The following is a 27,247-nucleotide window of genomic DNA, read 5'->3' as shown; positions in this document are numbered from 1 at the left end:
GGATGGCTGTCCATCTAGCAAAGACTCGGAGAAGAACTCGCAGGAGAAGAACTTGCCAGTTGGAGGTGAAGTCCTCCAGTGACCCATGAATATCGCAAGTATCACCGACCGAATCAAATTTACGCTGGGTAGAAAGAAGGAAGAGAGTTGAACACGCAAATTGGGCCGCGTGGGGAGAGCTCAGCTACAGCGCCCCAGAGCGACTCAGCCTCAAGCGCCGGACCAGGCTTTTTACCGTTTCTGCTCTACACCTTTTGGCCCCCATATCTTTACTGCGACTCGTCTTTTACACTAGCTATATAAGTCCTTAGTGTATGGTATTGCAACGTATATAAAAAAGTAAAATCATGTCAGATAGCCTGCGCGACTACTGGTTTGGTTTTGCTATATCTTACCACTAAAATAGAAATGTGGCAGTGAGTCGCAGATTCCTGTGGCCCAGGGGGTATTTTTGTAAAATAAACTAGCATGTTATTAGTTAGCTCTTGATGACTGGTGATTCCCCTCACACCGCTCTGTGGTTATAGTGAGGGGATTGAGGGGAACCGGGGTATGTGACGTAGCCCATGGTATATCACGTCCGATTCACTCTAGACCTCTGTAAACCCCCAACAAATTCAGCATGCAGTCTTCCAACGAGAAAGGTATTTCTATCGCAATTGATGTAAGATACATCCACTCCCAAAGTCCATAGAATCAACATTGACATGATTTAGAGAGGCGGTACATTCACAGACTGCGTAGGAAATCCCGGAACAGGCCGACTTGAAGACGACATCGTGATAAAGCTTCTCTCCGAAGATCCGGCAAACTACAAAGATGCACCCCTTGAAGGAATTCGACGGATCATGTCCATGGTTACGGGGCGTGAAATTCCTCGAGGAGAAGCCATTGACACTTCTCTGATCAAGTCTATTCGGATGGGCACAACGGTAGCAACGAATGCCTTACTCGAACGCAAAGGGGAAAAGATCGCACTCGTTGTGACCCAGGGATTTAAAGATTGTCTTCAAATTGGGAATCAGTCGCGGCCGAAAATTTTTGATCTTGCTATAAAACGTCCTGAGGTGCTTTATGAAGAGGTGATTGAGATTGAGGAGCGGGCTACTTTGGAAGATTATGCTGAAGATCCGGAACGGCATGTCACGGATACAGATCCCCGGGGAAGAGCTCAGATGATGCAGAGATCGTGCGTGGTCTTTCTTCCGAAGCAGTCCGTATTCTCAAACGCCCGTCTGAGAATGAGATCAGAACGCAACTTCAACAAGTCTATGATCGAGGAATTCGAAGTATAGCAGTATGTCTTATGCATGGCTACACATTTCCCGATCACGAAGCATTGGTCGGACGAATCGCTACAGAAATCGGCTTTGAACATGTCAGCCTGAGCCATGAGTTGATGCCCATGATCAAATTAGTGCCGCGAGCCACGTCCGCCTGCGCCGATGCCTATCTAACGCCGACGATAAAGAAGTACATTTCCGGCTTTCAGGCTGGGTTCTCCGGTGGTCTTGGAAGTGAGAGTGTGAAGCGCGAGGATAGTTCGCACAGTGCTCGGTGCGAGTTCATGCAATCGGATGGTGGATTAGTTGACGTGGACCAATTCTCTGGACTACGGGCAATACTGTCAGGTCCAGCGGGTGGGGTCGTGGGGTACGCATTGACATCCTACGATCCTGTATCAAAAATTCCTGTCATTGGGTTTGATATGGGTGGAACCAGTACGGATGTTAGTAGGTACGGCTCTGGTCGGTATGAGCATGTGTTTGAGACCACGACGGCCGGAGTGACTATACAATCTCCACAGCTGGATATCAATACCGTCGCAGCTGGTGGTGGCTCCAGACTATTCTATCGCAATGAGTTATTTGTCGTCGGTCCTGAATCTGCAGGGGCCCATCCGGGGCCTGCTTGTTATCGCAAAGGTGGACCTTTGACGGTGACGGATGCGAATCTGTTTCTGGGTAGACTCATTCCAGACTTTTTTCCGAGGATATTTGGACCGGACGAGAATCAGGGCCTGGATGAGGAAGCAAGTCGGGATTTATTTGAGAAACTCACGGTCGAAATTAATGAGAAAATTGCGTCGAGTGGCCAGAGCAACAAAATGTCCCCTGATGAAGTTGCATTTGGATTCATCAAAATTGCCAACGAGACTATGACTCGACCCATTCGATCCTTGACTGAGGCGAAAGGACACGATACCTCAAAGCATCGCTTGGCCACCTTTGGAGGTGCTGGAGGCCAACATGCCGTAGCCATCGCAGAGAATCTCGGCATTCGGCAAATCCTGATTCATCGGTACTCGTCCGTCCTGTCAGCATACGGAATGGCGCTGGCGGATGTCGTTGATGAAAGCCAAGAGCCAGAATCAAAGACATGGCGTGATGACGACAGAACAGTTCTGCAAGAGCTTGCGAAGAAGATGACCGAGCTGAAGCAGCGATCTGCGACAAGACTCAAAGAGCAAGGCTTTGAAGATGAATCCGTGGTATTTGAAGAATATCTCAACATGCGATATCGAGGTACAGAATCTGCGTTGATGATCTTACGGCCCAGCAAAGAAGACGCAGATCAACATTTTGGCGGCGACGACTGGGCCTTCGGAGAAGTATTTGTGCAGCAGCACGAACAAGAGTTCGGCTTCACCCTTCCAGACCGTGATATAATCGTCGATGATGTCCGAGTACGCGGGATCGGGAAGACATTTGAAGCATCCGAGAAGACAGTTGACCAGCAGCTCCGAGAATCAAAGCCAGTCGACGTCGTGGGCCGTGAGTATCGAAAGTCCCAAGTATATTTCGAAGGCGGTCGATACGAGACACCAATCTACAAACTGGACGATCTCCAAATAAACGACCGGGTGAAAGGGCCAGCCATCTTAGCAGACGACACCCAAACGATCGTCGTGACGCCAGGATCCTACGCACTACTAACCAAAACCCACGTCGTCATCAATATCGGAGAATCCGATTCCAATCCGCCCCCAATCAGCACCGATGCCGTGGACCCTATCTTGTTAAGCGTCTTCTCGCATCGATTCATGGCAATTGCGGAGCAGATGGGTCGCGCTTTGCAGAAAACAAGTGTTAGCACGAATGTTAAAGAACGACTTGACTATTCGTGCGCATTATTTGATCCTGATGGTGGCCTTGTTGCCAATGCACCTCACTTGCCGGTTCATCTGGGCAGCATGTCAACATGTGTACGAATGCAAGCCGAGCTTTGGAAAGGAAATTTGAAACCTGGGGATGTATTGGTTTCTAACTCGCCGTGTCGGGGTGGGACACATCTTCCTGATATCACGGTGATTCAACCGGCCTTTAGCGAGGGGAAAATAATCTTCTATGTGGCTTCAAGAGCACACCATGGTCAGTAACCCTTTCCACTTATTCTCCGTGTCTCGTCATTTACAGAACTTTTCTTTTTCATATCTAACTCTGCTCCAGCTGACATCGGAGGTATCCTCCCTGGCTCAATGCCACCCCATTCAAAAGAACTCTACCAAGAAGGAGCGCGTATAAAAAGCGAGAAGCTAGTATCAGAAGGCAAATTCAACGAAAAGCGCATCACGGAACTCCTCTACGACGAACCTGCTCAATATCCCGATTGCAGTGGAACCCGGTGTCTCGCAGATAACCTGAATGATCTCAAAGCCCAAATTGCAGCCAACAAGAAAGGAATCACATTGATAAATACTCTGATTGAAGAATACGGCGAGAACGTGGTCTTGTTCTACATGAATCAGATCCAAGCCAATGCCGAGCTCAGTGTGCGGAATCTCCTGAAGGAAGTTAGTCAAAAGTTTTCGGGCAGGGACCTCAGTGCTATTGACTATATGGATGATGGTACTCCCATTCAACTAAAGATCTCCATCGATGCAGAGAAAGGCGAAGCCATGTTTGATTTTGAAGGGACCGGTCCGGAGGTATACGGTATGGATTCCACTCCTCGGCACTTACACATAAAGGCCAAATTACTGACAGTAATATAGGCAACGTCAATGCCCCAGAGGCTGTCACATACTCCGCAATCATATACTGTCTACGATGTCTAATCTCAGAAGATATCCCCCTCAACCAAGGATGTCTGAAACCAATCGGTGTTCGAATTCCGCCAAATAGTCTCTCTCTCCCATCCGAGACCGCAGCAGTCGTAGGAGGCAACGTATTGACAGTGAGTCCAGCCCAGTTAACAAACCGCATACTCGCAATTCACATCCACTAACCAACCCCACCCAGAGCCAACGAGTAACAGACGTAATCTTAAAATGTTTCCAAGCATGCGCCGCCTCCCAAGGCGACACAAACAACCTAACATTCGGCTTCGGCGGCAACCGCTCCGGCGAGGCCGAAAAGAAGGGCTTCGGCTACTACGAAACCATCGCCGGGGGCAGCGGCGCAGGACCAGACTGGGAGGGAACATCCGGAGTACACACGCATATGACAAACACTCGAATCACAGATGCGGAAGTATTCGAACGTCGGTATCCCGTTTTACTTCGAGAATTCAGTCTGCGGCCGAATTCTGGAGGTAGGGGCCAGCATCGGGGTGGAGATGGGGTTATTCGGGATATCGAGTTTCGTATTCCAGTTCAGGTTTCTATTCTCTCTGAGAGACGGGTTTATCATCCGTATGGACTTGAGGGGGGTGAGGATGCGCAGTGTGGGCAGAATCTTTGGATTCGGAGGGTTGAGAAGTCTGATGGGAGTTGGGGGGAGAGGTGTATTAGTTTGGGAGGGAAGAATTCGAGTATGATGCAGCCCGGTGAACGGATTATTATTCGGACTCCTGGTGGTGGTGGATGGGGACCGGTTGGGGAGGGAGCTCAATTGGTGAATGAACCCGATGCTCGTCATGGGTGGACGGGAGGGTCGGTTGCGAACTATACGACGGCACATGAGGCGAGTATGTAGAGGAGCAGTCAAGATACTCATTTCTACAATGAAGTACTATCTAATTCAAGGGTAAAACGCAGAATTAAAAACATTGTCATTTGCACAGTGGTATCATAGGAGAAAATTGAGCGAAGAATGGCGATCCCAGCCAGCCACAGAGATATCTAGATGGTATTGCCCACCACATCACGCCTCACTTTCCTCGTCACTCGTAGCCTCGATATTCTGCTTCGAGGGACTTGCTACTTTTCCATCCATTTCTTCATCACTTCCTCCATCAGCCTGGCCCTGGGCCGTATTACTGAAATATTCCGGTCGAGGTAGTGATTCACCCTGTTGTTCGAGGGCTTGTTCGATATCAGGGAGAAGTTTAACGAGCGCGGCGAATTGTTCCACCGGCAAAGAAATTCCCTATAGCGTAATAAAATCAGCATGCATTTATCTATGGCTATTTCCGTCGCGATGCGATGCGATGCGTTATCCAACTCACCTTCTTCCCAGGAAGTTCCTGACCATCCTTCTCATAATATTCCCGCACATTGACCATAGTTCGACCACGGAACTTGGAAACAGTCACTCGGCGCATTTTGGAGACTTCCCAGTATTGATCACCGTTGGAATCGGTCTTGCTTGGCGCGCCTTTGTAGCTCACCCGGCTCTTCTTAGCTTGGGTGTCTTCAGCATCCTGCTGGTCTGAGGAGCGTTTGCGGGATGTCATGGTGATTGGGAAGTATTTGAGTTGTGGAAATCTTATTGCTCGATATCGCAAGAAGCTAGCACAACAGTGTGTTTATGCGAAGGTGTTGTGAGGCTGAAGGCTTGAAGGTCAAGGTCGAGAGGAACGCGCTGTAACGCGTCACGTCACGTGGTGATAGTGCTATCGCTCTTTGCGATGACATCATATCGTCAAGCTCCCATCCCATCAGACTAGAGAGTCAACACGCGCAATCCCTGGAGCATAACAGAGAAAACAAATCCCCGAGCAACAGTCTCCACCTGGAGACTATCGAAGATTTTCTCAAGAGCCTCTCGACTAGCGGCTGCACCCATAACACTCGTGAGGGCTTGGGGAATTCCTCTCTGCACGAATAAGCGTCTTGCCTTGTCTCGTAGTTGAGTCTTCTCCTCCTCGGTCGGGGGTGCAGGCCAGGCAGCCAGTTCTTCCTCGGTTGGGAGTGCATTCTCGCGCAGCTTTTTGATATACTCGCCGAGGGCATCGTCCGAGGTGTGGCTTTCGATCATCGAGTCCTGTAGTAAGTCTCGAATTGTGTCGAGTGTAGGACTTCCGGGACGCAGGATATAGGTTTTTGCTGCGTTCAACAGCGTGCGTCGGATATTCCAGGCTGATGATAAGGTGTAGAGCTCGTTTATCACGGCGAAGATTAGTTCCACTGCGATTTGGGTTTCGTCTGCTGTGATGGGCGCCCGTGATCGTGATTGCTGGGGGGGGATCGTGGATGTTTTGCGAGCTTTCACCTTCGGCACCACTGCCTGTGCCACTCTCCAATGAAAGCTTCGGTGACTGCGGCGTACGGGTCTCTCCGTCCGTCTCTGCTTCTGAAATTGCCACGCGATCTGTTGATGCGGAGGAATTGACATCCTCTGAAGATGCGAGCGTCGACTCCGAGGCCCATGCGTTTTGCTCAATCTTCGTTGGGTTGGCGTTACTATCAACATCACTCGGTGCTGGCGATTGAGGCTTCTCTTCCTTCCATGCATCCAAAGATAGGCTAGTAGAGGAGGACGAAACGCGCGGTCTGTCCTCCTCGCTTGACCTTACCGGAGTAGAGCGAGCGTCGATATTTAAGCCCACGGGCGAAGAATTGGCTCGGCCCAGATCACTGACAGAGCCCGAACCCTCCTTAGGGGTAAGAGTAAGATCTCGTTCTGTCTTGGACGGGCTCTTTTGATGCGTGGATTGTCGATCAGCAGAGATTGTCGGTTTGCGATTATGACCACCCCCAAAAACGCCCGTAACTCCATCAAACATCGCACGGCCACCTCCAGCAACACCCTTAGGAGCATTCGTCAAAGCACCCAGCATCCCTTTACCCATATTTTCAAAGGCACTCTGGCTAGGGAACGAGAACCCGGACTTGGGAGTACTCTTCTCGCCGGGATTCGCTTCTTTCTCCAGGAAGCGTCGCATGCGATCAGTATCAGCAAGAGACTCATGTCTCACGGCTTCTTGAATATATCGCTCCAAATCATGAGCAAGCTCTTGTCTTGTCTTTCCTTTCCACGGAGGCAGTGCAGGGAACCTGCTGGAAAAACTTTGGATATTATTCAAGCGTGAAACTGTCTCCAGCATTTCATGGAGAGACTGGAAGTCGGCATATTTTCGAAATACCATCCAGCCACTGGAGCGGGTAGACGTCGGCTCGACCTGTAACAGGTAATCCCATGTAGGCCGTGACTTGATCGGGCCCCTTTCGGTTGCTGCTGAGTCGTCATCCACTAGGACTTGGGCACCGTGCAGACTCATGGGAGCCGGGGAGTCTTCTCCGGATTGGCGTGGAGCAGCTACAGCGGGGGCAGGGGCGGGCTGCTCGGATGATCCGGTCGGGGCGTGATCTGCAATGGCTGTGGAGGTTTGCTCATGGGAATTGGCGGTGGTACTCGGTGGTTCGATGTCAGCTTCAGCCGAAATACTCGTTCGCTCGGGTCGATCCGAATGTATTGATTGATCGGAAGGTACGCTTTGCTCATCATGAGAAGCAATCAAGGCACTCAATCGCTTCGCCTCCAGCAATGCCTCCTCCGTTGCTGTGTCCGTTGATTCCGACTTACGCTCCGCGGTCTTCTCTTGCTTCGGCTCGGCGGGAGTCTTTATGGTCTCCGGGGTCTGGGTCTTAGATGCGCCGGCACCAACACCTTGATTGCGAGCCCCCCTCAACGCCCGCATCAATAGCATGCATAAGTTCAGATTCACCATCCTGAAGCAGATAGATAATCCAATCATTGATGAACTCAGGCCTAGAAAGGCTAGCGACTGTAGACTCGAGCACGACACCTGCAAAAATTTCCCTTAGGAAGTCTCGGACTGGCGAGCAGCGATATGAGTTCGCATCAAGATAATTCGACAAGATGTCATCCGCAATCATGCTCAGCTTCTTGCGCTGTTGCTCCTCGGATAGAACATTTGCGAGGCTGCTGTCGGGGGAGTTCTCTAGATACTGGTCCACGATTTGCTTGGCTTCATGAGGTGAAGACCCTGTAGCCGTGAATGCGGCAGCAAGTTCATTAAAAAACACAATAATTATAGACGAGGAGTTCGTGAGAAATTGTAGGAATGTGTCTTCCGTTCTCTTATGGGAGAGGTGAGATGAAACGGCTGTGACGAAATAGGTCAAGGTCCTTCGGCAGGAGGTGGGGAAGATAATATCGTTCGGTAGAATCGGTTTATACCAGTACCTTGAATTATAATGTTAGCCAATGCTAGTTCGAGAAGGGTGCGATCTATTCTCACTTGACATAGTCCTTGATGACTGTATCGGTGAGCAATCTCAAAGCAGCAGCGGTAGCTGGTCGAAAGGTCAAATACTCTAGATCCTCATCCGAAAGATTCTCCGGGGAGGTCGCCAGGGCACCACTGTCGGGTTTAGAGTCGGCAGTGGCGGTGGCAGTGGCAGATGCTAAGCGCTGAGGCCAGTCCAAGAGTCTATGAGAAACCTCCAATGCAAGCTCCTTTCGTTTTCTGGAAGACGTTTCCCCGTTTCCTCCTCTATGGGAAGTCCCTTCCCATGACGCGTGCAGGACAACACCTAAGCTGACACCGATAAGCAGCAAGCCAACCCGTCCGAGTATAATGTAGGTGCTGAGCATTAAGAGCGCAAATACGCCTAGGAGGGTTTCATTGCTCGATGTTGAAAGGAAATCAAGGACACGGTCCATGAGTTCCTTTGTGGATTTTGTGTTGGGGACATCTTGTTTGGTCGCATTATCCTGCGTTGCGATAGGAGTTGGGTCCGGGGGGTTCGCGGAGGGAGCGGCGATCGCATCATTGTCGGGTTGGTCCATAGTTAGTCTATAGACATTAGCGAGGGACATTACCCATAATTGGCAAGGAAGAAGGAACAAACCTCCATGCCCCTTTAGTAGAGGTGGGCAAGTTCGGGGAGAGATAGAAAGAGAGGGGATGTTGAATGGGAGGAGGTTCCCAGGTCAAGTTGGCTTCCCCGTGTTCAAGTTGGCCAGTTGGCCAGTGCGCCACGAACAAGCAATGCAATCAACAGGATCGGCGGGCCGAGGCACCTCGTGAGGTATGTATGATATACTTTTACTCTGTAAATTCTAAGAATTGCACGAATATTCGATCAATCTTGTCATATTCATAATATCTATTGACTAAAACTTCAGAGATATGTATGTATCCGTTCATCATTGCCCATGCGGCCGTGGGAAAGCGACCGCGAGGCATCTAAAGCTAAACAGAATGGAAATTCCTCTCCGCTTGTAGAGTGAATCTGGGCACTCAAAGAAAATGCACTTCATGCCAGATGATAAGATAGCGGTATAAGTCTACGGGGATGAGATGCAAAGATGCAAAAAAAGAAAAGAAAAAGAAAAAGATGCAAAGACCTTTGCCCTGGCAAGATCAGATCAGATCAGATCAAGACCGTGCCCTCACATACTTAGTATGCGACCCCCTGGCAACAAGCACAAGACCCTGATCGGTCTTCTTAGAGATCTCAACCGTAGTAAAAGCAAGGCTTTTGCCCACCTTATTAGCGCGACCTTCAATCTCAAGCCAATCACCCGTCGTCGCGCCGGAGAGATAAGTGACATGGATATCAGTGCTTACGCCCGTAGCATCCAACCCCGTTGAGGCGATAGACAGGCCACCTGCCCAGTCGGTCACAGTGGCCGAGAAGGCGCCGTGCAGACTGCCTTTGGAATTGAGTTGACGAGGACCGACTTGGAGTCGGGCCCTCATTACGCCGTGTTCTGCATCATAAACTTCGGCCTCGCTGAGGAGAAACTCGTAGATTGGGCTGTTGGTGCGGGTGCGATCCCATACTTTGAGAACTTGTTGGAGCTCTGCGCTCATGGTGGGCGAGATTGAGGTGCTTGAAGGGGAGGGAAGAAGAAGGAGTGAAGAAGAGAAAAGGCGCGGGAGGGAGGAAAAGAAGGGGAGGAAGAGTCTGCGGGTGGATTCTGTGCTAACCGAGACTAGGGGCTAGTCCCGATCGGGGACCATCCCATCATAAATAAGGAGGGAGGTGTGAAGAGCTCAGGTACGATGAAGATCGAGATACGATGACACGGTGGCAAGCAACATGATGTAGCATTTGACGAAAATAATAAGCATGGGGAGGGGGAGGAGGAGGAAGCTTAGCTACTCGCGATACAGAAATGCCTGCCCTAAGCACCCTAGCATCAAACACGTGATCTGTCACAGGACGGAATACTTTCCCATCAATTAATTAACGACCTACGTACCAAGACAATTAAATGAGTCTGCTTGGATGCATGTATTCTATTATAGGAAAATGGCCACTATGACACTAGTGACAAAGTTTACGTGATTTGACGGGCAAAACCACCTCTCGCACCAATAGGCTTATGCTTCTAAGTTCTATATGTACTAGTCTCTAGACCAAAGCCAGTCGCTGGCATTCTGAGCCTCCTGCGCATAGCTAAGATGCTCCAATCCAATCAGTCCACCACCGTGGCAGATATTGTCTGCCTCATAGCAATATAGCTTGAGCTTGTCCTGTGGAAACCCGGCAATCTGTCCATGGAATTGTTTCTGGCGGGTAAATCCGAACAAAACCACACCCCGAATCTTATCCTTGACCTCTTTCGAAAGCTTGAGAATGGCGCCATGCATAAGATTAGCGCCTTGGCTAAATTACTCAGGCTGTTAGCTAGCTATACTGGTATATTTATATTTACCAAGTTGAAAATAGTAATGGGCAATAACATACCTATAACCACCAGCAAAAATCTTAGATTTGGGGCATTTCTGCGTAGCCAGCTCAAACAAGCTCACTGCTTCATTGATTCCTACATCCGTCGTATCCTCGGGCTCCTTGAGATTATCCAAACCCGCATCATAGGCTGGACCAACACCCTGACATGAAACTTGACCGGGGTGCTCTACCTTCAGGACATCGCACAATTGAGAGCCGACAAGACCCTAATAAAAATCCGATATCAGTGTACTGTCGGTAGTTTCATATTTGAAATCAATCACATACAAGGTAACCGGGTTGGAATGTGCCACGTGCAAAAATGAAAGTCACGTTCCTACAGGGATCGTCCCGCAAGTCATTTCCTGTAATAAATCCACGTCGCTCTGTGTGACTATGTGTCGCCACCACAATGCCAGTAAGAACAAGGAGAAGAGCGCGGAGAAACATGGTGGGTCGAAAAGTCTAAGACGAAGGATTATTTATTCTGGCTATAAGGGGCTTGCAACGTAATATATGAACGGGTGCGTCCTACGCAGGGTCTATCAGCAGCCACAGAAGGTGGAGTACATATTAGCGATTGAACTTAATTTCAGACTAGGCTGCAGATCAGAATTTCCACGCCGTATCCAGGTTTTTTGGCTTCAGCTTGATCCTGTTTTGAGGTATTTCACGTAGTCTTCTATGATTCTGTAGTCCGTACTACATAGTATGTACTTCGAAAATCAGGCTTTGATATGTATGTAGAATCTCCAGCTAGTATTCTATGGTGTCTCATATCATAACTGATACCACTCTCTCCTGGAGCTTTTACTACTTTGAAAAGGGAGGTTTTCTGTCGGTACAGAATTGTACGCCCAATCAAGTGACAAGTCTATGGATAGTTGTCCCGACTGAATTGGTATTTATTTATTCCTCAGGCTTTTCAAAACCTTAGGTCGTATGTCGCCTCCTAGCTCGTGTGCACCGCTCCGAGTATATGTATATTTGATAGCAGTCTAGTAATAGTAATACATTTCTATACGGAATTGAGCTAGTATCGATATTTTCTCTCGATATAGGCTATTATATATGGGTAGCATCTTTGCCCAGGTGTGTGGGGTCCTAGGAGAGCCAAATACAGCTGGTGTGTAAACTGGCTAGTGGTCGATCATTGGAAGTTGTCCCTCCGGTGCTACTATTTAGTATTCGGCCGAGCCTATCGCAACACCGACGCCCGGAGCAGGGCTCGTGCCTAAGACGGGGGATTAACCTCGCTGTTTAATTCTGTTGCTTCGGTACTACTAGTACTAAGTGGTATTATTTTTCTATGAAAATTTCAACGTGAAAATCTAAACAGAAGCAAGTTGACCTAGGTATGAAGAAGGCTCCACCTCCTTCCCTCTATATACATGGTAGATATATATTTACCTCTAAACACCAGCAAAAAAAGAAACGAAACCTTGGAACCACCAGCAGATATTGTTTATTTTTTACAACTTCTTAGTCCGATGTCGCGATTCCCGAGACAACATCTGCGAAAGCATGAAGTGATTGACATCCTCATCTCCCCAATATGTGAGGTGGCTGGCGATACTCGCGATGAGAGAAATATCGAATGCGCCCCTGCAGAGGAAAAAAAAAGTCAGTATCCACAATTTTTGGGCCAAAAAAAAAAGAAAAGAGAAACTCAAACTCACTCTTGGATACTATAATCCACCCGACCATTCGAATTCAAGCCGCGCACTTTAGCATCTTCAAACTTCAATTTCCGCTCCTGCTCTTCAGAATCAAAATCATTCTCACTACCCGAAGTAGACCGAGCATGATTCTGGCCCTTCTTCTGACCATCCCGACTCTTCTGAAACCCATCATAAAGAGTTTCCAAATCACCATCAATAAGAGTCTGAGGATGGTCAGAACCCTGAGAAGAATCCTGATTCGAAGCAGACTGCGACCTTTTATGACCGCGATCATTCGCGCCCGCATTAACAGCAGAAGAAACCTCATCCGCATGTAATCCCAAACTGCGATTCAGCAGACTACTCGCCACGCCAGAAGTAAAATTACTCCAAAGACTGCCAACACTCTGACCCATACGCGATCCAATAATAGAAAGACTCTGACCGGACTGCGTCCATATACTCTTCTTGACAGAAGGTAAAGGCTGAGGCTTGAGACTAGCCATGGCCGGAGAAATGAGCGGTTCAAGTCTATAACTAACCGGGTCAGAGGGGTGGAAAATATTATACAGATCGCGACATTGAGGCGCGGAGATGATGGCTGAGTTATCAATGGGTCCGCGACCAGCGTGACTTTGCGAGTCGCGCTTAGAAGAGTTGAGCGATCGGGTGGCTTTGGCGTCAAATTCGATGTCGAGGGCACTTTTGCGTTTTCTCGTTCCAAGAGGTGAGTATCCGGCAATTGTTTTCCCCTTGAGCATTTGGAATAACGCGATTGGAGAACCTAGGCAAAAGAACTCCTCACATTGAAAGCTCAGTTCGCTCTTCTCTTCCTTCCACTGGTCGGCAAGATCGTCACCTGGTGCTGTGAATTTTGTCTTGGGAGACTCGGAGCTATTTTGGTGGCAGAGGATGTCGAAAAGAATCGCGCTGCCTAGAGAATGACCACATAGGCTCACGGTGCCGTTGAATGATGGATTTCGCTGCTTGTAGAGCCCGATGATTCTGTTGCACTCTTGTTTCACGATATTGGAGATGTGCTCGCAATAACCGCTCTGATATAGAAGGACATCCATGGCTAGGTCGGATATCAGGTTCCGAACAGCCGGGACGCTTTCGAGCGTGATATCTGCCAGGCTGGGGTATGCGTCGTCATCGACGGTGTCGGCGTCGGTCAGATCGAGTTCCTTTCGGTTCTGTCGGACTCCACGGTAGGGGAAATCGAGTAGATGGCGCCAGCAGCTGTCCATAGATATTAGTTTAAGCCAAAAGCAAAAGCAGTATTTAGGGCGATTGCTTCTGCAAGGGTGACAGATAAGCACTGTACTTACACAGGAAGAACCTGAACACGACAATTGCCATCGCGGTCCGCAAATGCTGCATTCAGCGCCTGAAGATCCGGTGAAGCCTTATAGACAGTCTTGAGTGTCTTTCGAAGCACATTCACATCGTGTATGAAGTTGATACTCTCGAGTCGCAAGCCAAGCCGTTGACCAATACCATGAGTGACAAGGATAATATGATCGACTTCTCGATCTCGATCCTCACTATCGACTTCCCTCAAGTCTTCCATCTCCTGCTCCTCCTGTCTACGAGCTTGTTCCTCTAGTTCGGCCGGGTTTTGCGGCTCACCTGCTAGAGACGACATTTGTCGCTCCAGTGTTGACTGTGGTCGCCTGATATCTGGGGATTCGACTTCCGTTGGCCTTTCTATTCCGTCTTTCCCGCTAGACTGGGTGGTTGGAGTCTCTGTAAAGGTAGTAGAAGAGGGGACCTCTGGTGTTCTAGCGCCGGAGGATTTATCGGCGGGCTTTCGATCTCGATCTCGTTCGCGGAGATCAGATGGTTCTCTCGAGCGTTTGGGCTCGACTAAGCCACGCACTACTTTATTGCCTGGGGCACCGCCGAGTTTTTGATATACGGTGGTGCTAACACGGGACATGAAGTCATCAGTAGTGACCCAAGCCGTTGAGGAGTCTTGATAGGCCACGATTCTATTCATGTAGGCCCCGAAAAGTCGGTACTGACGAGACTCCATCGTGGAAGAAGCGGGTATCTTTCCAGTACCCTGTGAACGAGATGACTTTGATGTTGATGGTTCCGAGTACTGTGTTTGTGTTCCGGGCACACCGGGTCGTGGATCTGCACTGCCATCCGTACGGTCACGGTCACGGTCACGGTCACGGTCACGGTCACGGTCACGGTCACGGTCACGGTCACGGTCACGGTCACGGTCACGGTCACGGTCACGGTCACGGTCACGGTCACGGTCACGGTCACTAGATCGATCATGTTTCGCCGATGTCGCAGGGTCTCCGGAGCTGGCCTCTGCCACATCCGTTCTCCAAGGACGCAGCTTGAGATATCCTTCTTCCAACTGTGTTGCTAGATTTTCTTCGCAGGGCTTCAGATTCGACCCATCCTGAAAGAACCACGTTCCTCGCCGTACTTCATAAACAGGTCCAATCCAATAGGCAGGGGCCAGCTCCCGTTGTGCAACATCCACATCGAACAAATAATCCTCATTCACAGCGACCTTGGTGGAAGCTCGTGCCCGTTGTTGTTGTTCATCCTCATGTGGCGCCTGACCGTGGCCATGATCGCGAGTATTTTCATCTTCAATAAGATTCTGGAAAGTAGATTCAATCGATTGCGAATCCTTCAGCGAGAAAGGAATGAATTTCTTCGGCGGGGGTAGCGGTTTCTGATCCGATTTCTTTGCATCGTTCAAAGATGGTTTCCGCTTCGGCGAATCCACGGCGTAAAACCATCTCGCCTTTAACGGGGGACAATCGGATGGGTAATGGCGCTGGCCTAGCTTGTGTCGGTGTGTCACGGTATGATCTTCGCCTTGTGAGCGCTGCAAGACGTCCGAGCCAGAGCCAGAATTATGATTATTATCTGCAGGCTGAGGGGTTGAGCTCCTGGGGGTATTCCATGGGGAAAATGTTCCCAGAAATGACTTTTGGTCGGTGCCCGCCATAGGCGTTGGCGTTGGACGCGCCCGTCGCAGGGCCACGTAGCGAAGCAGTGTGGCAGGTAAGTTGGCTATATTTTATAGGAATGAGCAGGAGGGTAGTTCGAACAGTTTAGAGTCTCATTCAATGCCTGATCGTCGGTGCACCGGGGCCATTGTTTTCAAAAGAAGTGGGCGGCGTGGCAGGTGTTGTCGGCGGAGGGCGGGTTGCCTGGAGATCGTCCCGCATGATGTAAGAATAAGCTAGCGTGTGATCTCCACCACCTCCATCGGGTTCCAGTCCAACCAACTCCAATCTAAAGCCACGCCTTCATCACCTGCTTGAAAAGGGTCCAACCAACCGAGGTAGAATGGATCACCCTCACTGTGCGACATGGAAGGCGGGGCTCGTGATTTGGCCTCTGTCGAGGTCGATTCTTGATTTTGCTTGTTCAAAGTCGCCATGATCGCCTGTGCGACATACCGCGCATCTCGACTGGCGAGAGACTTTTCAATACAGATGGCATGGGCCTGGCTCAAAAGGGACAGAATTGAATCTGCAGTCGTAGGATCAATGACCGATTGACCGGGTTCCAAGTTCTTTCTGCGAATATGAATTGCCAAACAAAGCACCATGGCCCCCAATAAAAAGTCGTTCATCGTGAAATTAGTGAGCATCCACCGTTCTCGATGGAGTTGACCGCCAGATGAAAACTCTCGGTATATATCGATGAACTGGCTGACTAGTCGCTGGCCCGCTTCCACGCAGGATCTAGTACTAAACAGGTTACCTCTTGTCATGTACTTGCGATGGAAGACACACAGGCTCTTCAGATAGATGAATTCTACGTAGATGCGGGTCATCACGAGAAATGGTGGATCTGAGATCGAGTCTGCTAAAGGGCGAGTTCGTAAAATTTCCGGAATAGTTGTGTACATGCGTCGAATTTCGCCGTCAAGTTGCAGGATCTCGGTTTCGGATTTCTCCGTAAAGCTCAGCGTATCTCGACATACCTTTCCAAAGCTGACCATTTGACGATCCTTAACGATAAACCACAACAGACCAATGGCTTCAGTTTCGGAGCGAGATGGGGGTAGGATCTGAGTGTCCTCGTCGAAGTCGGAGTCTGACAGGTTCCTCGGTGAGCGCGTGTCACAGTTCTCAGGACAGATATTGCTAGGAAGACCCAGTTGAAAAGAAACCATGAGATCAATCTGTATACAAAGAGCCCAGAAACGACGACGCATTTCCCCTTCAAATACACTCATAATAGATCCAGATCCTAGAGAATCTGGATCTCGGTGATATCCCATCTCATATGCCATTCGCACAATCATGCCAAAGATAGCACCGACTTCCCGGGACGGATCAAGACTTTGCATGTTGATACAGTGAGCATAAAGAGTTAATGCTTCAAGCACATATCGTTGCGGGCGATGGTATTCCCCTTTGACAAGGCATTTTCCTGCTGCTTCCTGGAAGTGGGAGACTTCAGCAATGGTATCTTCTTGTGTCGTCGGGGCAATTCCAATGGTCCCGCGAACCATACTAGCCGCTGAACAAATAGAGAAGAGCATTGACAACCACAGAGGATTTGAATCTATCGGATCTTCCCAGAATGCACGATACTGCCGCTGGAACTGAAATGTATGGATGAAAGGAATGATGAACGTTTCTCCTTGGAAGTAGATTGCGAGTAGCCGGTCGACCTCTATCTTTGGAGGCAAGTATTGCGAAATGATCGTTTCCATGGAGTAATTACTCGAAGACCCGAATATAATCATATCCCTGCCGATGGCCGGAATTGCCGATGACCTACTAGCTGGGTCGGGCTCGGGAGAGTCATCTTGTTGGCTTAAAGCGGCTCTCAACCCTTGAATATCATCAAGTATTGCAGACCAATGGGTGGAGCCAACATATCGAGCTCTATTTTCGCCATCTGTAGCCTGAAATGATACTCGTGGATCGCAATCATTTGATTGACCTTCGAGGAGAGGTATTGTGTGGTCGACAGATGGCTTAGATGAAGCAGATGTTGAGTCTTGCATTAGACCCTTGACCAATGACTCCAAATGTGCAAGTCGATCTTCTGCCGTGTCGGACTGGTTGGGTCCAGTCAAAGTACGTTGATATGAGCAAAGGGCAGTCTCATCTTTCCTCATACATGAGCCACACGGTCTTTGAAGATCACAGCGAAGTTTTGCCTTGCGGCACTGGGTGCACGCTTGAGATTCACGGGGCCGCCTAGAGGCGCCACCAGCCTCCTTGCGGATCCGAAATTTGCCCGTTAGGCTAGAGAAGTCAGACATATTCTTCTCGAATGGGACTTTAATCAATTATAGCTCAAATTATGCATATAGGAAGGGTAATTAAGGGTAAGACCGGGCCAAAAAGAGATGATGACTGCTCACAAGGCTGCCCCGCATCGACGACGTTGCCCATGGATCGATCCTCCAATCCGAATGCAGGTGTCTGGATATTGAGCCAAAGTATTGAAAGAAGGGGAAAGAGTTGTTCGATCAAATACCTATCAATTATGGTCAAATTATCCAATTACTAAAAAAGAAACTAAATATCCTTCAAAGGAAATTCAACTCGGCCGACCGAATTTCCTTTTTGGGTAGCTCGGCGTTATCAAGCTGGCTTCCCCGAAATCCTCTGCGCCATCCAAAGGGTCGCGTCATGTCTTTGAGCAAATTCAAGCAGTCTTGACGGAAAATTGGCGTTATCGCCGAGAAAATAGTTTATGGCAGGTTGCCTTATACTACTATTTAAATAAACGCCTTGGGCCTCGTCTCTGGCTGTAATTCACGCTGCACTGATAAAATTTCCTTTGATATACTAGTATCACAAGATCTCTACAATGTCCGACTCGATCGTCTTTATTACCGGTGCTAATACCGGTCTCGGCCTAGAAATTGTCAAAGCATTGTTTCGGTCCTCCAAGGCATATACAGTTCTACTTGGAGGGCGCAGCATAGAAAATGCCGAGAACACAGCATGCCAGGTACGGGAGGAGTACCCCGACAGTAGTGCAATCGCTGTACCGATACAGGTTGACATTGAAGACGACGAGTCGATCAGAAAGGCGTGTGACTACATTCGCAGCCATTATGCACGAGTGGATGTGTTGATCAACAATGCAGGTAAGGCTGTCATTGACCTGGACCTGGACCTGGACCCTCGATGAGCTACATGGCTCTGCTCTACCCCGATCTAGTAAACTGACAAAGAGATAGGCGCTTCATTTGACCAGCAATGGAATCGTGATGGTGGACCGACGATGCGAGAGATATGGAATCGCTCATGGAATGTCAACACGACCGGGACTCACATTTTGACTTACACCTGCGCACCGCTTCTGCTCCAATCGGCCGATCCTCGACTTCTCTTCATCACCAGTGGTACGTCCACTCTGACCGAGAGTGACAACTTGGTGCTGGGAGTCAATCGGTCTCCGGAGAAAGGGTGGCCTAAATCGAGTCTCATGATTCCGGCCTATCGGTCTAGTAAGACTGGTATGAATATGATGATGCGCGAATGGACGCGGATTTTTAAGGAAGACGGAGTCAAGGCATGGTGTGTGTCTCCGGGGTTTCTGGCGACGGGGCTAGGCGGCGATCAGGAAATGAATAAGCGGATGGGGGCGATCGATCCAACAATTGGCGCGGAGTTTGTGCGGGATGTTGTGGAGGGGGCACGGGATCAGGATGTTGGGCGAGTTATCCGTCGTGACAATGTTCAGCCATGGTAGTAGATATGATGGAAGGAGGAAGAGGAGAAAGAATGCTGGTGCCTCTTGTGTGTTAGCAAGTACGAGTAACTTGAACATACATATAGTTAGTACATCACTTTCACTCATACATCCTCGACGTCATTCTAGACAGGCAGCAAGGGTGAGTTGGGGGCGTAAGTGAAAAACAAGAAGACGGTATGAAACAGGTACCTTCAGTTTGTATGAGTACACCTGCTATTTAGAAGTACCAGACCCGCCGACGCGGAGTGGCCGGGGTAAACAATACCAGTAAGTACCGTACGTGGCTGAAAGGACCCCCCACCTTGGCTTGAATGTGTATAGCGTAAGTCGTAAGTCGGTCGTATTCGTAAGGTAGCCTTAAGCCTTAAGCCTTCCTGCACTGCCCAGCAACTTCCTTCTACCCAATTCCTTCTTGGCCCTTGCCACTTCTCGCTGCCTGGAATCTACGAAGTACGAAGTACTTCTTCTTCCATCATTACCCCAGGGAGTCTTTGTCCCTTCTTCCCCTTCTTCCTTACCCCTCCCCCTCCCCCCCTCCCGTCGAGCCAAAGCTCTCCGACCGCTTGCGCCTGAACGGCTTACCCCTCCACATTCATCATGAATGTCCTCAAGCTCCAGAAGTGCGTATTCACCATATTCCATATGCAAGCGCAATGCCCCGACGACCCATTGCTAACCGTCGCCACCTTTCTTTCAATTTAGGCGGTTTCCGCAGCTGGACCAGGGGGAGATTTTCTCCCTCCAGGATGCATTCCGTAAGCTCGATGTCGATGACCGCGGCTACTTGGACGAGGCATCCGCAATCAAAGCCACTCAACAATCCGAGCGACAGCCGTATGACGTTGTGCGCCAGACCCTAAAGGGTGTGGAGCTGGATAGCTCTCGCCGCGTGGAGCTCGAGGATTATATCGATGTACGTGGTCTGCTTTGCTTTGCTTACTCGGGTTCACTTTGCTTTGAGTAAATGAGAACTTGAACTAACAACCTACCAGCTGGTTGCTAGGCTGCGCACTGGAGATGCGACCGGCGCCCCGAGTGCTTCCCCCGCCGCTGTCATCCAAGGAGCTGGAGCCGGTGCTGGCGCCGGTGCTTCCCGCCATGTTTCCAAGGGTAGCGTCGGTGGTAAGATCCACGTTCAAGGATCTTCGTCAAATGTCACCCACACCATCAACGAAGATGAGCGAACCGAATTCACCAGACATATCAACGCTGTTCTGGCCGGTGACCCCGACATTGGCGATCTCCTGCCCTTCCCCACCGATACATTCGAGATGTTCGACAAGTGCAAGGATGGTCTGGTGCTCGCCAAGTTGATCAATGACAGTGTTCCCGATACCATTGATGAGCGTGTTCTGAACAAGGCCGGCAAGAAGATCAAGCAATTGAACGCTTTCCACATGACCGAGAACAATAATATCGTCATCAACTCCGCCAAGGGTATCGGTTGCTCTGTCGTCAACATTGGAAGTGGAGACATTATCGAGGTTCGCGAGCACTTGATTCTGGGTCTGATCTGGCAGGTCATTCGACGTGGTCTGTTAGGCAAGATTGATATCAAACTACACCCTGAGCTCTACCGCCTTTTGGAAGAGGATGAGACCCTCGAACAGTTCCTGCGCCTGCCCCCAGAGCAGATCCTTCTTCGCTGGTTCAACTACCACCTCAAGAATGCCAAGTGGGACAGACGGTATGTGCTTTGAAAAATGCAGCAGCAGGATTGCGACGAATTCTAACAATGCTATAGGGTATCCAACTTCTCCACTGATGTCAAGGACGGCGAGAACTACACCGTCCTCCTGAACCAGTTGGCACCAGAGACCTGCTCACGCAGCCCCCTCCAAACCCAGGACCTGCTTCAGCGCGCGGAGCAAGTTCTTACCAACGCGGACAAGCTTGACTGCCGCAAGTTCCTGACCCCGACATCCCTGGTTGCAGGAAACCCCAAGCTGAACCTTGCCTTCGTTGCCAACCTCTTCAACACACACCCCGGACTGGACCCCATTACCGAAGAGGAGAAGCTCGAAGTCGAGGACTTTGACGCAGAGGGCGAGCGTGAAGCCCGTGTTTTCACTCTCTGGTTGAACTCTCTCGACGTGCAGCCAGCCGTCAACTCGCTCTTCGACGACCTGCGGGACGGAAATGTCCTGCTGCAGGCATACGACAAGGTCATCCCCGGAAGTGTGAACTGGCGCCACGTCAACAAGCCCCCCGCCCACGGCGGCGAACTGATGCGCTTCAAGGCCGTCGAGAACACAAACTACTCCATCGAACTCGGAAAGCACCACGGCTTCTCATTGGTCGGTGTCCAGGGCGCCGATATCACCGATGGCCAGCGCACTCTCACCCTCGGCTTAGTCTGGCAACTGATGCGTCGGGATATCACCAGAACCCTATCCGCACTGGCCCAGCGCCTAGGCAAGCGCGAGATCACCGATGCAGAGATGATTCGCTGGGCAAACGACATGTCCAAGAGCGGCGGCCAGTCCTCCGCCATTCGCAGCTTCAAGGATTCATCCATTGGAACCGGCCAGTTCTTGTTGGATGTGCTTAACGGTATGAAGAGCAGCTATGTTGACTACGACCTTGTTACGCCCGGACGAACGGACGAGGATGCCTACGCCAATGCCAAGCTTAGCATCAGTATTGCTAGAAAGATGGGTGCGACCATTTGGTTGGTGCCAGAGGATATTTGCCAGGTTCGCTCGAGACTGGTCACTACCTTCATTGGTTCCCTTATGGCTACGCATGAGAAGATGTAGATCAGTAAGCTGGCACTGGCACTGGAACTGTGTACTGTCATCTTACTTTACACATATCGAATATTTTCCCCGCAAGGCTGTTGCTGTCTCGATCTCGATCTCGACCTTCGCGAGGTTAGCTATAGTTATAGCTACACGCCAAGTACGCCATGCTGTGGCTGCAAACAAACCCAAACAAACACCTGTTACCTACGCTTTTTTGTTTCCGCATGTATATCTGATTTGAACATGGCGAACGAGAGAACTGGCTCGAAACCAAAAATTTCACATGTTAATTCCACGAATGATTCCTAGTACTACTACTGTACTAGCTCCTATCTCGTATCCCTGTTGTATGTCCCCTAACTAAAGGTGCTGATTAAACCAAACAACAGCCTGAGTAAAAGCAGACTCCTTCGCAAACCGAATAATAGGTTTTGTAATATCAGCACGAACAGCGAAGCCGTGCTCAACGCCGCTGAATAGATTGATTTGGTAGGGTTGGCTTGTTTTGGCTAGGATTTCTTCGGATTCGTGGCGTTTAGATGTTGGGAAGATTGCGTCCGTTTCTGAGATATTTTAGCAAACGTGTTTCAAGTTCTTTCTCGGACGAGAAATTGGACGTGAAGATAAGTGCGAAGTGTGAATTTTGAAGGGTGGTTGGTACTAACCGGCAGCAGCAATAGATAGAGGTCCCTTAATGGCTGCTAGTTCATCGGCCTCGACGAAACTAGGATGAGCGACGTAGGAAACGTCGATGTTACCAGGTTGAAGGAATCTGACGGCATATTTGGCCTGTGACAATGCGCGTTAATAAAATAAGCAGAAATATCGATTTAGGAGTAGAAGTGTCGAAGTAACTTACGCCAAAACAATACCCAACACCCCCAATCCGCTCACAACCCAAATTACCCTTCATCTCCTTCAAAATAGCCTTGACAACCGGATCCACACGCTCAGTCAAATGGCCCGGCGGACCCTTGAGCCACTTCATCAGATCGAAGCCCGGCGGGCGGTTCTCGGGTACGGGGTCTATCGGGTCGCCGTGGAATAGATCGGGCATGACGACGAAGTATCCATTCGCGGCGAATTGGTCCGCGATTAATTGGGCGTTTATGAAGCGGTGGCCGATTACGTCTGTTAGGAGGAGGATTGCGCGTTTTGTTTGGTGGGTTGGGGGGGTAGGTGATGTAGACTTCGACTGTAGGGGTATTATATGGGTTCGAGTTAGTAAATGATTATTTGAGTGGAGGAGGGTCTTGGTTAAGATGGTAGTAGTAGTAGTAGTAGTAGTAGTAGTAGTAGTAGTAGTAGTAGTAGTACACTCAAGAGCTAACTACTAGTTAGTGGTTGTAATACGCACCATCGCCGACCTGTTTAATCTGGCCTTTAGCTTCGCCTTCGTGCTTTACACCAATGGTGCAACATGCTGCGGGGGGATTGGATGCCATAATGACTGAGTGCCGGAGCAAAGATTTGAAGTTTGTAAGTGTCAAGTCAATGAGATCAGAGGAGATCAGAGAAATGAAAGATAAATGTGGGGGAAGCCAAGATGCGGGGCTTTTTATATGCCTGCCGATCTCCGATCCAATCTAGGCTACCCGGGGTACGTACATTCCCGAGGTCTAAGGTAACTAACTAAATTATATGATTAGATACAAACTGCAAAGAAAACTAGGACCCATAAATATCCCCAACCAAAAAACAACATTCCCCACTAATTGACGATCCCGCATGAACCGGGTTCGACTCAGAGATACCAGCGGCAATTGAGACATTTGCAAAATCAATAAGTAACCCCGCAGACGGCGGAAGATACACAACATGATGAGTTCATGTACACAAGCGGATAAGAAAAATGTTACCAAGCTCGCCGAGACTCGTGAAAGATCAAAGGCGGCGATGGAGCTGTGGTAGACGTGTCGGAGTAGGAAATTGTGTACAGGCCGATTCCAATCGCGGGCAAATTGGTCCCAGGAAACCGAGTTCCACCAGTCGGCGTAAAATCCGCGATCGGCGAATTGGGTGATTTCTGCCAGGGCATTTAACTGTTCATGAGAGGTGAGTAAAAACATTGGAATAAAAAAATATCAAAACTATTTTCCCCAGGGATCAAACTCACCACACACTCCCAAATAACGTAAAAAGCCAACAAATACTCCATCATAAAGGGAAACAGTAGATCACTCAACACCCAGGGGAATTCCTGGAGCCGCTGCACAACCGTCATCCCTTCTTGCTCCATGCGCAGAGCTGACATAACAACAGGATAAATCCAGTGTTGAGAAATGACAATCATAACCACGATAGTACCGAACGTGGCTGCAGTTTTTTCCACAACATAAGCCCAGTCAATGCGTTCCGTACGTGGGTATTCCAACTCATACACCAGCGTGGGCAGGGTAATGAAATCGCAAAAGTTGCCAATTGTTAGATTACCCGGGTAATGATTGCTCGATTTAGATTGACCTTTGAGTGCTTCGGTCAATAACTGGATCTCTTGTTCGAGTAGAGACTTGAGTGACATCATTTGTCCCGGTGCCAGGGGTGTTCCGTTTTCAATTGTCTCGGAAAGTAGAAGGAGGTGATCAGTATCATGGGAACTGCCACTATGGATATTTTTTAAATCAATCGAGCGCTGCCGGGAATTCTGTCGCTTCAGGCTGGCGATTTCGGAGCCAAGGCCCTCGCTTACTGCGGATGTTTGAGCGTCGGGGGTGGTGGGCTTCTTGCTCTGCTTTTCCAATCGGCCGAGGCGAGTTATTAGTAACTCTCGCTTGTGGAATAATTCAGACACTATTTTGGTTAATGGATGCAGTTGCAAGAGAGGACAGGGGCACGTCCGTACAGTAGCCATTGTAAGATGCATAGCTGTGTTGCTTCATCAGCATCGCTAAGCAATGCAGAACCGTGAAAACGGTGTGAGTCCATGGCCAGTCACGGTGGTAAGTCCACCAGATAAAGCCAGCAAGGTATGCTGTTTGCCAAATCTAGCAGTCCCCGGATTTGTCAACACAGTTCGCAAAAAGCGCCTGGAGAGGGAGATAAGGAGAGAGAGATTTAATCTTAACCACCTACATTTTGAATGATCCACCCTAGGCCATTCCAGCGAAGATAACCCCCCAACAGAACTCGCTGTAGTCCTAGACAGAAAGTCGTGCACCAACACAGAACAAAATCCGTCAAACCGAGCACCAATACATCCTTATGAAACATCAGGCGCACAATCTCATTCCGAGCCCAGATCGTCCCGTGGTCCCTCCAGTTATTCGCAGCAACTTTAACCAAGAGCAGGGCAACCCCAAGCCAGAATAGCGTGAAGAAGCCACGAAACTGCGACGAGCTGAGGCTTGGATTCTGACGGTCAAAAGTGCTCAACTGACGGGTGAATTCCAGGTCTCGAAAACGATGCAGATGTCTCCCTGATATACCGGATCCTTCTAGATGTAGTAGGTTTTGACGGAGAATTTCTTGTAGTAGTTCGGCGTCCTCTGCTTTTAATAAATACTGGTCACCCTTGACCTCGACCGGTATGCTCGGTCGTCTTCTCGTGTCTTCGTCAGCGTCAGCCCCAGCTTCAGCCTTATAGCTTGAGCTAAAGCTTGAGTCGAGCTGCCCTTGCTGGGGACCAGCTAGCTTGTCATGCCGTACACTCATTGTAATGACTGGACTGCTAACGCGGAGGTTCTCAGTTAACCAGGCATAGGTGGTTCATACTTGAAGAATGAAAAAGGAGTTGGATGGTTTGGTTCGTGTGGTCGAGCCGAGGGACAAAGGGCATATGACGTGGGTACTTCGGATAGAGTTCCACTTCGAAGAGTCTGGGGAAATAAAGAGACACAAAAAGAGAGAAAAAAATAGAGAAAATTAGGAAAGAAAAAGAAAAGGAAAGAAAAAAGCAATAAGAAGTAGTATTTCTTCTCCCCTGTCACTCCTACTAATTGTTTGCACTGTTGTGTCTCGGGCGGAGAAGCCAAGAGGAGAAGCTGCGACAGCTTATCCCCTTGCGCTTCAACGTCTCGAAACCCCAACCCCTTCAACCTCCCCTCCACCCTCCACACTGCCAGCTCCCAGAAACCGCCCTTCTGTACTCAATTGCGCATTCAATTGCGACCAATCCAAAAATGGATACCCCCCAGGTACAGCTTCCGGGCCCCAAAAACCCAGACAGAATGCGGCCAACAGCTCCAACTCCAACGAGGTTGAGATGACCGACAGCCACGATGTTGGGTCAGCACCGACAAATCAGATCGAAGAGACTCAAGCCGCTGAAGATAATACCCTGCCTGATGCGCAAGCTGAAGCTGAGCCTGAGGCCCCCGCACCCGTGAAGAAGAATGCGGGTTTCAATTTCCTGGAGTAAGTGATTGCGGTTGCGATTGCGATGTTGTAGTGAATGCGAATGTTTTGCTCCTTTCACTTTCTCTTAACAACATAACATCTCCGTGCAATGCAATGACAGTCATCAAAATGCGTGCTAATCCCCCACCCTCTAGCTTCCTGAAATCTCCAATCATCGAAATCGCCATCGGCGAAGGTGACAACCAGACCATCCTCACAGCGCATCAAACACTCCTCATTGAATCGCCCTTACTTTCCGAATTCGTGAATAAATCCGAAGCATCAGGTCCGGTAAGCACTTATTTACGCTGTCGTTTAGACTTCGCTTTTCATATGATATTATATACTAACCCAACCACCAGCGCCGCATCGCCCTTCCCACAGAAAACGTCGATGCCTTCTGCTGTTTCCTTGAATTCCAATACACCCACGACTACACGGTATCCCAGCCCTCAATCCCCGCCGAATCATCAGAAATCGCAACAACCGACAACACCGGCGAGCAACTTCTCCGCCACGCGCGCGTCTACACCCTCGCAGAGAAACTGGGCATGCCTTCTCTGAAACGTCTCGCTCACACAAAGATTCACCAAGTCAACGGCACACCGAGTGGCGAACTTGCATACGCCCGTTACGTCTACACCAACACACCCGAAGACGACACTATGATTCGAAAGCCCGCTGCTTCGTACTGGGCTAGTCGGAGCCATACCCTGCGCCACGCAATTGAAGATGAGTGGAAGAAGATCTGTCTTGATATTCCTGAATTTACCTTCGATGTTTTGACTATGGTTCTTAATAAGAAGGAGAAGGCTAGTAATGCCGAGGCAGAGGGGACGCCGAGGGAACGGGGTGCTAAGCGACTGCGCAGTGAGAAGTAAGGTTGGTGAAGAAGGTCGTGGTCGCCTGTACAGTTCCTGTACAATTTCTATGAAATCATATGCTTGATACCCCATTCCCTGTTGACTGTTGATTGATCT

The 27,247-nt window shown here is 49.5% G+C and overlaps 11 protein-coding genes across 11 annotated transcripts; 4 read left to right on the top strand and 7 right to left on the bottom strand.

The window, feature by feature from the left end:
- Positions 1–622: 622 nt before the first annotated feature.
- N7509_009815 (uncharacterized protein) lies at positions 623–4,916 on the top strand (the record flags this gene model as incomplete). Its single annotated transcript, XM_056634452.1, has 6 exons — positions 623–664; positions 717–1,189; positions 1,252–3,371; positions 3,450–3,935; positions 3,995–4,176; positions 4,242–4,916. The coding sequence occupies 6 exons, from the start codon at positions 623–625 to the stop codon at positions 4,914–4,916; spliced, it is 3,978 nt and encodes a 1,325-aa protein (XP_056485072.1).
- A 168-nt stretch (positions 4,917–5,084) lies between these two features.
- N7509_009814 (transcriptional coactivator p15/PC4 family protein) lies at positions 5,085–5,616 on the bottom strand (the record flags this gene model as incomplete). The annotated part of the gene is made up of 2 exons (XM_056634451.1): positions 5,085–5,309; positions 5,389–5,616. The coding sequence occupies 2 exons, from the start codon at positions 5,614–5,616 to the stop codon at positions 5,085–5,087; spliced, it is 453 nt and encodes a 150-aa protein (XP_056485071.1).
- A 209-nt stretch (positions 5,617–5,825) lies between these two features.
- Positions 5,826–8,918, bottom strand: N7509_009813 (uncharacterized protein; the record flags this gene model as incomplete). The annotated part of the gene is made up of 4 exons (XM_056634450.1): positions 5,826–6,146; positions 6,220–7,789; positions 7,869–8,312; positions 8,368–8,918. 4 exons carry the CDS (start codon positions 8,916–8,918, stop codon positions 5,826–5,828), a joined length of 2,886 nt encoding a protein of 961 aa, XP_056485070.1.
- Positions 8,919–9,510: 592 nt separating this feature from the next.
- N7509_009812 (PaaI family thioesterase) lies at positions 9,511–9,948 on the bottom strand (the record flags this gene model as incomplete). Its single annotated transcript, XM_056634449.1, has 1 exon — positions 9,511–9,948. One exon carries the CDS (start codon positions 9,946–9,948, stop codon positions 9,511–9,513), a length of 438 nt encoding a protein of 145 aa, XP_056485069.1.
- A 537-nt stretch (positions 9,949–10,485) lies between these two features.
- Positions 10,486–11,263, bottom strand: N7509_009811 (uncharacterized protein; the record flags this gene model as incomplete). The annotated part of the gene is made up of 3 exons (XM_056634448.1): positions 10,486–10,747; positions 10,829–11,040; positions 11,102–11,263. 3 exons carry the CDS (start codon positions 11,261–11,263, stop codon positions 10,486–10,488), a joined length of 636 nt encoding a protein of 211 aa, XP_056485068.1.
- Positions 11,264–12,285: 1,022 nt separating this feature from the next.
- Positions 12,286–15,457, bottom strand: N7509_009810 (DDHD family phospholipase; the record flags this gene model as incomplete). The annotated part of the gene is made up of 3 exons (XM_056634447.1): positions 12,286–12,418; positions 12,493–13,716; positions 13,806–15,457. 3 exons carry the CDS (start codon positions 15,455–15,457, stop codon positions 12,286–12,288), a joined length of 3,009 nt encoding a protein of 1,002 aa, XP_056485067.1.
- A 237-nt stretch (positions 15,458–15,694) lies between these two features.
- On the bottom strand, positions 15,695–17,740 carry N7509_009809 (uncharacterized protein; the record flags this gene model as incomplete). Its single annotated transcript, XM_056634446.1, has 1 exon — positions 15,695–17,740. One exon carries the CDS (start codon positions 17,738–17,740, stop codon positions 15,695–15,697), a length of 2,046 nt encoding a protein of 681 aa, XP_056485066.1.
- Positions 17,741–18,294: 554 nt separating this feature from the next.
- N7509_009808 (uncharacterized protein) lies at positions 18,295–19,185 on the top strand (the record flags this gene model as incomplete). The annotated part of the gene is made up of 2 exons (XM_056634445.1): positions 18,295–18,577; positions 18,671–19,185. The coding sequence occupies 2 exons, from the start codon at positions 18,295–18,297 to the stop codon at positions 19,183–19,185; spliced, it is 798 nt and encodes a 265-aa protein (XP_056485065.1).
- A 600-nt stretch (positions 19,186–19,785) lies between these two features.
- sac6 (fimbrin) lies at positions 19,786–21,947 on the top strand (the record flags this gene model as incomplete). The annotated part of the gene is made up of 4 exons (XM_056634444.1): positions 19,786–19,808; positions 19,891–20,101; positions 20,181–20,875; positions 20,933–21,947. The coding sequence occupies 4 exons, from the start codon at positions 19,786–19,788 to the stop codon at positions 21,945–21,947; spliced, it is 1,944 nt and encodes a 647-aa protein (XP_056485064.1).
- Positions 21,948–22,292: 345 nt separating this feature from the next.
- On the bottom strand, positions 22,293–25,583 carry N7509_009806 (Sterol O-acyltransferase; the record flags this gene model as incomplete). The annotated part of the gene is made up of 8 exons (XM_056634443.1): positions 22,293–22,495; positions 22,598–22,721; positions 22,792–23,127; positions 23,300–23,382; positions 23,590–23,974; positions 24,049–24,722; positions 24,775–24,916; positions 25,005–25,583. The coding sequence occupies 8 exons, from the start codon at positions 25,581–25,583 to the stop codon at positions 22,293–22,295; spliced, it is 2,526 nt and encodes an 841-aa protein (XP_056485063.1).
- A 418-nt stretch (positions 25,584–26,001) lies between these two features.
- On the top strand, positions 26,002–27,148 carry N7509_009805 (uncharacterized protein; the record flags this gene model as incomplete). Its single annotated transcript, XM_056634442.1, has 3 exons — positions 26,002–26,285; positions 26,423–26,558; positions 26,630–27,148. Coding segments are annotated over 3 exons (939 nt in total), but the record flags the coding sequence as incomplete, so codon positions are not given.
- Positions 27,149–27,247: the final 99 nt, after the last annotated feature.

Source organism: Penicillium cosmopolitanum (genome assembly GCF_028827165.1).
Source record: "Penicillium cosmopolitanum strain IBT 29677 chromosome Unknown utg000009l:1.0-9042332.0:1.0-9050551.0, whole genome shotgun sequence".
NCBI classification, from domain to species: Eukaryota; Fungi; Ascomycota; class Eurotiomycetes; order Eurotiales; family Aspergillaceae; genus Penicillium; species Penicillium cosmopolitanum.
The sequence above is the reverse complement of the archived record's forward strand: the minus strand, read 5'-3'. Positions and strand labels throughout refer to the sequence as shown.